This window comes from Cebus imitator, unplaced genomic scaffold, assembly GCF_001604975.1.
Source record: "Cebus imitator isolate Cc_AM_T3 unplaced genomic scaffold, Cebus_imitator-1.0 Scaffold120, whole genome shotgun sequence".
Classification (NCBI taxonomy): domain Eukaryota; kingdom Metazoa; phylum Chordata; class Mammalia; order Primates; family Cebidae; genus Cebus; species Cebus imitator.
In genome coordinates this window covers 1,652,035-1,660,581 of record NW_016107435.1, presented here as the reverse complement: position 1 = coordinate 1,660,581, position 8,547 = coordinate 1,652,035, and the positions used below count along the sequence as shown (strand labels likewise).

At 41.1% G+C, this 8,547-nt stretch overlaps 1 protein-coding gene across 2 annotated transcripts in view; it reads left to right on the top strand.

Moving 5' to 3' along the window:
- The window catches only part of FGL1 (fibrinogen like 1), a 34,997-nt gene that overhangs the window by 11,588 nt on the left and 14,862 nt on the right, over positions 1-8,547 (top strand). The window contains exons 2-3 of one of the 2 annotated variants that reach the window (XM_037742411.1): positions 1,206-1,285; positions 4,859-5,039. In XM_037742411.1, coding sequence (XP_037598339.1) covers positions 1,223-1,285; positions 4,859-5,039 — 244 coding nt within the window. In that variant the 5' untranslated portion in view covers positions 1,206-1,222. Of the gene's footprint in view, positions 1-872; positions 1,286-4,858; positions 5,040-8,547 lie in introns of those variants that run through there. The other variant, XM_017539650.1, reaches the window with a different exon arrangement.

The window sequence follows — 8,547 nt, the reverse complement described above, 5'->3', positions numbered from 1 at the left end:
CCTTCCCTCTCATTTATTTTCCTTCTAGATAGGGCCTCACTCTGTCACCCAGGCTGGAATGCAATGGCGTGATCTTGGCTCACTGCAACCTTCACTCCTGGGTTCAAGCATTTCTCCTGCCTCAGCCTTCAAAGTAGCTGGGATTACAGGCGCCAGCCACCATACCATACCTAAATAATTTTTGTATCTTTGGTAGAGATGGGGTTTCGCCATGTTGGCCAGGCTGGTCTCCAGCTCCTGACCTCAAGTGATCTGCCCGCCTCAACCTCCCAAAGTGCTGGGATTACAGGTGTGAGCCACTGCACCAGGCCTCCACATGCTTTTTCTCACCCACCAACATGCTGACCTTGCATGCTTGCTGTTCTTTCCCTTTCTCTTTGACTTTCTCAGTTTGCGTCTTTTACACTTTTTACTCATTTTCTAGTGGGCTTTGTGAGAAGGAAAACACTAAATTCCTGTGTTCAGTTCAACCAAAAGTCCCCAACTCCTTCTTAATTCTTACCTTCAAAACTACACTTAGCCCTTTGTTTTCCCGTAAAAGAGGAAAGTGTGTCAGTATAAACGGACTGCAGTTCAAAGCAAGGAAATCACATTTTCCACTCTGAGAAGGATCTTACTTCCTGATTCTGCAGAGGCAACAACAGTTATTGGGGTCACCACATGAGTTAAATACTAAGGACACCAAAGTTGGCAAGGTGTGATCTTTGCTTTCAAGAATCTTATTCTAGGCAGTGGCTCACACCTGTAATCCCAGCACTTTGAGAGGCCAAGGCAGGAGGATCGCTTGAGCCCAGGAGTTTGAGACCAGCCTGAGCAACACAGGGAGAAAAAGACTCAGGCTCTGTAAGCAGAGAGACCTGTGTCCATATTTTGACTGAGTCACTTCCTTGTTGTGTAACATTAGGTAACTGATTAAAATGCTTCTGTGCCTTTCCACAGCATTACACAAACAGCACATTGGAACCTCGAAAAGAACCGGAGTCTTTCCTCTGTTTTAGTGATGGAACAGGTTCAATTCTGGTTAACACTGAATGTCATTCTGTGCGGTGAGAGGCTGGGAAAGTCTGGGAGAATTTCCTCAGCGACTCTAAGACTAGGGTTGGCCTGCAGCTACATCCGACTTCCTGAACCTACTTAAGTCTGAACTCTGGTCTCGTGAAAAATTCAATGTTGAGACATTTTTGAAATTCTTTTTGTTCTTGCAGTTTTTTCAAGGGGGAACATGGCAAAGATGTTCAGTTTCATCCTTGTCGCCACTGCTCTGATAATGGGCAAGGAAAGCTGGGTAAGCTTATCGTGAAAACTATTATATTTATAATGCCTGCTTTACCTGAATTTTCTTTCATCTTGCATTAAACCTATAGTGACTTGTCATTGAAATAACTAAAGGGGAGAGGGAAAGAGGCTGGTAGAAACACCCAACAGATAGGAAAGCAGCACTTTAATGTGCTTTACATTTTTTTAAATAAAAAGTTTTCACAATAAATAAGAATTTTTTTAAGAATTCACTGGAATTATTTGGTTGCAATATAATATTGAAATCTGAAACTGTCCTTAGTAATTAAAATTGACCTTGGGTTTTTCAATATTGAAAAGTGTAAAACTAGCCAGATTATTAGAAAGTAATTACACTGAACTTGTGTTGTCCTCCATTGGTGAATAAAAAAGGCAAAATACTGATTCATTCACAGTTCTTGGAGAAAGAAAACTCCTAGGTTTTAAATAAGCTTACTGGATATGTATAAGCAGCCTCATAAAGATTGGGCATACTTGTGATCTCTTCAGTTGTTTTAAAATTGCATAGTATACTCTATTGAACAATATCACAACTGATCCCCCACTATTGTAAAACAGCATAGGACTCAGACACCGTAAAATGTTCTTGCTGTTCATTTTTTAGCCTATGTGAGTCAAGGTGCTAAGCAAATAACTCTCTCAGAGAGGATAAATCTGGGTGATAGGGAGAGAGCAACAAGAGCAAATAAGAAATCATCCTAGAGAGGCCAGGTGCAGTGGCTCATGCCTGTAATCCAAGCACTTTGTGGGGGGCAAGGAGGTTGCATCGCTTGAGGCCAGGAGTTCAAGACCAGCATGGGCAACATGGTGAAATCCTGTCTCTAGTAAAAATCCCAGGTGTTGTGGCACGCAGCCTGTATAGTCCCAGCTATTTGGGAGGCTGAAGTACAAGAATCACTTGAACCAGAGAGGCAGAGGTTTCAGTGAGCTGAGATTGCACCACTGCACTCCATCCTGGGTCACAGAGCAAGACTCTGTGAGGGAAAGAAGGAAGGAAGGAAGGAAGAGAGGGAGGGAGGGAGGGAGGGAGGGAGGGAGAGAAGGAAGGAATCATCCTAGAAAAATGGGTGGGAGAGGTTCCATGATTTGAACCTAGAGATGGGAGGGAGGGGAGACTACAATCGCTTCTCCATTGTAGATGGCCTTCAGTTTTGAGGCCAGATTTTTATCTTTGTGAAATTTATAGAGAGAATTTATAGCCCTTTATAGGGAGGCAGTGTACCTCTTCCCTTTGCCCAAATTAGGATACCTAAGTGTGCTGTTCTGACTGCCTAGCAGGTTCCCTGGAACTCAGAAGGTCCTCATATCAATGGAATGATGCAAAGTAGTGCATAAAGATAGGAACAGGAAGTTATGCAGACATAAATTGGAAAATATATTTGACTATAATTGAATGACTGTTTTCAGGAAATAATCTGTATAATGGTAGTGTAAGCCGATTCCATTTTTTTAAAGAGGGAGTCTCACCCTGTCACTGGAGTGCAGTGGCCAAATCTCAGCTTACTACAACTTCTGCCTTCCAAGCTCAAGCCATCCGCCCACCTTAGCCTCCAGAGTAGCTGGGACCACAGATGCTCACCACCTTTCCTGGCTAACTTTTTTTTTTTTTTTTTTGTATGTTTGGTAGAGATGGGCTTTCACCATGTAGCCCAGGCTAGTCTTAAACTCCTGAACGCAAGTAATCCTCCCATCTTGGCCTCTAAAAGTGCTGGGATTACAGGCATGAGCCACCATATCTGGCCCAATTACATTTTAAAATTCATAATTTCTTAGAAGTAACCATTCATATTTGTCACATGAGATCATGACATGAGCTGCAAATAGAGATGTTAAGGTAAAAATGGGAAAATGGCCAAAATTGTTCTTAAGCCCTCTTTCCATTATCCATAGTGGTTCTCTCAGAATTGAGTATTCAAGAACCTTGATTGTAGCTTCTTGGCCTCAGTAACTTTTCCTAGAAGACCCACCTCTGTATCTTTCCCTTCCAATTCACCTATTAGATTTGCTTTATCTTCAGAGAGCTCTTCTCAGTCAGATGCTGCATTAGACAGGAGCTGGTAAACTCATTTACATGCAACCTTAAAAGGCAAGTAACAGATTTCAGGCTGCTCCTGTCCTTTTTTGATGTAGCTCAGGGAAAAATAACAAATAAACAAAAGTTAAAAGGACTCCAGGAGAATTTTCAGCAACAGAGAAATGAGTGAGATACACAGAGATATAAGGTCCTAGACTATTATCCCTTACAAAAGTGCCATATGTCATCAGATTATATGCATTAAATTATATTTTAAGCACAGGCATGGTGGCTCATGTCTATAATCCTAGCACTTTGGGAGGCCGAGGTGGGCAGATCACTGGAGGTCAGGAGTTCAAGACCAGCCTGGACAACATGGTGAAACCTTATCTCTACTAAAAATACAAAAATTAGCCAGGCATGGTGGCACACACCTGTAGTCCCAGCTACTCAGGAGGCTGAGGCAGGAAAATTGCTTGAACCTGGGAAGCAGAGGTTGCAGTGAGTCAAGATTGTACCACTGCACTCCAGCCTGGGAGACAGAGCGAGACTCCATCTCAAAATATATACATTATGCCTGTAATCCTAGCATTTTGGGAGGCTGAGGCAGGTGGATCACAAGGTCAGGAGATCAAGACCAGCCTGGTCAATATGGTGAAACCCCGTCTTTACTAAAAATCCAAAAATTAACCAGGCATGGTAGCAGTTGCCTGTAGTCTCAGCTACTTGGGAGGCTGAGGCAGGAGAATTGCTTGAACCCCAGAGGCAGAGGTTGCAGTGAGCTGAGATCATGTCACTGCACTCCAGCCTGGGCAACAAAAGCAAACTCTTTCACATGCATCCTTAAAAGGCAAATAATAGATTCAGGCTCCTCCTGTCCCTTTTTGAAGTAGCTGAGAGAAAAATAACAAATAAACAAAAGTTAAAAGGACTCCGGGAGAATTTCTAGCAATAGGAAAATGAGTGAGATACACAAGGATATGAGGTCTTAAACTACCATCCCTTATAAAGGTGCCATATGTCATAAGATTATATATATATGCATGTATTTATACCAGAGAACCATTTGAAAATCTCATTTGTTATGGTGATTTACATGACAATGATACAATTAACTTCTGTAAAGCACATTGCTATTTAGAAAACACATAAACAATATCATGTAGAGATTGAGAGCACAGTCCTTGAATTGAATTTGAATCCCACCTCCCCTTACCCACTGGGCATTCAGGACTGAGCCTGTTCCGACCACATGGAACCTCATGGAGTTGTTACGCGGATTGAATGACACAACTATAAAGTTCTTAGCACAGTGATTCTGATTATTTTCTATTATTTGATCCTTTGAGTCCAGAAGTTTTAGCATAGCCATAATTTCCAGTTCTTCAAATAGCAGGTAGTAGCATAACTGTTCAACCACTTTCTGGTTGGAATAATATTCTGAAATGGGAATGGGAGACAAAATGTAATCACTGATCTATCCAAATATTTAAAAAGCACTTGTTTTCCATGAAAAGGAAATGCAGACTCATCTCACCTGTTTTGCAGGCGCGCGAGGAGTGTGCCCAAGAGCAGGCGCGGCTCAGAGCCCAGGTGCGCCTACTCGAGACCCGGGTCAAACAGCAGCAGGTCAAGATCACGCATCTTTTGCAGGAGAAGGAAGTCCAGCTGCTGGATAAAGGAGAGGAGAGTAATGTCATTCACACTGGAGGCAAGAGGCAGTATGCAGGTCAGAATGGACTTAAGTGTTTCAATCACTTACATTACACACCCATGTGCAATGATGGAGCTAGTTATTTGTTCACTTCCGGTTTTGTTAAAGAGCTTTTTCTGTTTTAGTAGGAAGCAACAGGAAGCATTATATCAATTTTAAATGTCTTCTTTCACGCTTTATGTTTTTCCATCTCTGCAGGGACATTTAATGTGAATGCTAAATATCTGAGAATTTATGTCATTTAGTTAGAAATCAGGACAATAGATTGTTCAAATACTGGTGTACGCAGCCAGATGCGGTGGCTCACACCTGTAATCCCAACACTTTGGGAGACTGAGGTGGGCGGATCACAAGGTCGGGAGATTGAGACCAGCCTGGCCAATATGGTGAAACCCCATCTCCACTAAAAATACAAAAATTAGCTGGGGATGGTAGCAGTTGTCTGTAGTCCCAGCTACTTGGGAGGCTGAGGCAGGAGAATCACCTGAACAGAGGTTGTAGTGACCGTAGATCAGACCACTGCCCTCCAGCTTGGGCGACAGAGCGAGACTTCGTCTAAAAAAAAAAAAACAAATTGGTGTACACATGGCAGATTACAATTGGGAATGTTTGCATTTGAGCTTTGTGTTTATTTGTGTATCTTTCCTTGCTACATGTATACAGTTTCCCTTCCAAAACCCTAACAGGCATCAGGGTGGCAAATAAGGTAAAAAATAAAGGAGCAGAAAAAGGAAAAAGAACCAGAATTACTTAGGAAAATAAAAGAGTAGTTTTTTATATGTATATTTTATGGTTTCATAATGTTCCTTTTGATGAGGTCAGTATTTCTCCCCAGAAACTAAATGATTTTAAACTGGCAACGTATTATACTAATTGCAGCACATATCATTACTCTCTACAGAAAACTGTTCATTTGAATTCCTCCAGAAGTAAAAGGCATCTTTTAGAGTAAACAAACAATGATTGTCAGAAACAAAAAGATGCTAGCTAGAGCACTTTGTCCATATGTCTGCTCTAGCAAATGATGATACATTGTAATTTCTGTTTATGAGTCTATTGCGGTCCATTAACTGGGCACTTTGTAAGGTCTAAGATGATATTTAATGTACCTCTTTATTGACTATTAGAGCAGCTAGAACACAGTAGATCCTCATATTCATGAATGAAAGGAAGGTAGTTCATAGGGAGAGGAATAGCAAGATAAGCAAATATAAACTGGGAAAAATATTTGACTAGAATTGAAAGACTGTAGAGTTCAAAGAGATGCCAATCTTATGGGAATAGAAACATCTGTATTTTGTGCTTCTAAATCTACAAGTGTAGAATATAGGAGCTGTGAGAACCTTAGAGCCTATGCTTCAATAAAATGCTTCAGGGCACCTGGCTAGCTCAGATGGCAGCGCATGTGACTCTTAAAATGCTCCCTTTTTCTCTACCAAGATCCTTATTTCCCTCTGCTCAGACTCCTCACCCTGGGCTCCTGCTTCTCTGTTGGCCAGCATCTTGATCCAACTGGCCTTCCTCTGGCCCTTTGAGATCAGAGAGAGGCCAGAGCCACTGGTCTGCAGTAGTGGGGATGGCTATAGCATGAAGATGGCCTGTGCCTCTGAAGCAAAGAGGAATCAGGGACAGTTCAGGCAAAAACAGGCTTGGGAAGCAAAATGGACTATCATTCCAGAGACGAGCATACAGATAAGTGATCCTGAAAGTATGTACAAAACGGATCACAAGGGCGAGGACCTGGTAGATGCAAGCGGAGCACCATTATTCCAAATTTCAAACCAAGCCCAAGACTTGTAGTGTCTATTCAAACACATTCTAAGCAGGTTATTGACGCAGACTCAAGGGTCAATTATGGCAGGAGGCAGCAAATCAGATGCTTGTTCCCAGGCCTCTACAACCAGTCATGGGAAGACTGAGGCTTAAGTACTGTATTAATCCATTCTCACACTGCTATAATGAAATAACTGAGGTTGGGTCATTTATAAAGAGAAGAGGTTTAATTGGCTCATGGTTCTGTGGGCTGTGAAGGAAGCGTTGCAGTGTCTGTTTCTGGGGAGGCCTCAGGGAACTTAAAATCACAGCAGAAGACAAAGCAGGAGCAGGCACATCTCACATGGTGAGAGCAGGAGGAAGAGAGAGAAGCATGACACTCTTTTAAACAACCAGGTCTCATGAGAGCTCACTCACTGTACGGTACCGAGGTACCGAGGGGGATGGTGCTAAACCGTTCATGAGAACTCCACTCCCATGAGCCAATCACCTACCACCAGGCCCCACCGCCAACACTGGGAATTACAATTCCACATGAGATTTGGTGGGGACACACATCCAAATCATAACAAGAGCTAAAAATCCAATCCTGGTGTTGACACTGCTGGGGAGCAGACTTTGGAAAGCAAAGGGTCACCAAGGAATACGGCAAGAAATCAGTTACTTGGAAATTCCAATGCCAAGATCAGAGCAGGATTAACTGTACAAGCAGGAGTTAGAAGAGTCATAAAGAGATGGTTCAGAAAAAACATTATATCATGATTACTATAAATGTTAGACTGTTATAATAATAAGACAGATGATAGGCCAAAAAAATCCGAATTCATTAGATTAACACTTAATATTCTTTGTGTGTTAAGTACAATCGTGAAGGAGAAAAAGGGGGAATAAAATATAAAATATAAGTACAGTTCAATTGTTCTTTATTTTTTAGCATATAGGCAAATAGTACTAGAGAGGTTACTAAGAACAAATAATAAATAAAATATATAACATAAAAGTTCCAGTAAAATATAGTATAATATGTATATATATTATATTGTATAAAATATATAAGAACTTGCTCACATCAAAGTTTATGTTTTTGGCATCCTTAAATTTAAAAAAATTAAATATTCATATATATAATCTGTAGCGATACAAATTTTTTGTTTTTGTTTACAAGTTACTTTTTTGTTATTAAATTATTTTCTGAATTCTAATTTATCTGATGGTAGAAAACACCCAATTACATACAACCTAGTAATTTGTGCAAACAATTCACAAATCACATGATTTTACAGCGCATATTATTAAGCTGTCTCTTTTTTTAAGCATTTGGGTGCTGGTGAATTATGAATCAAAAGGTTACTGTATCAAATTCACATTAACTGGTTGTAGTCACAACAATCTGGCATCACCATTGCTGTTTAGTCGGCAAGTCCACTGGTTCCACCATCGCCCCTTCTGCAGGAGCCCCCAATCTGTATGTGAGCGTCTTGAGGTGGATACCAAGTGGCCTAAGGTATTGACTCTGAAGCTTGATTTCAAAGTCCAGCTGCCCTTCTTGCTGGCTGTGGCCTTTGGACAAATTACATAACCTCTATGTGTCTCATATTCCCCATCTGGAGAATGGGAATGACAAGAATGCTGTGTATTTGTTGTAAGGATTAAAATATATTAAAATTAGTGAATATATTTTGGCCAGGTGCCATGAATTATGCCTGTAATCCTCGAACTTTGGGAGGCCAAGGTGAGATGATTGCTTGAG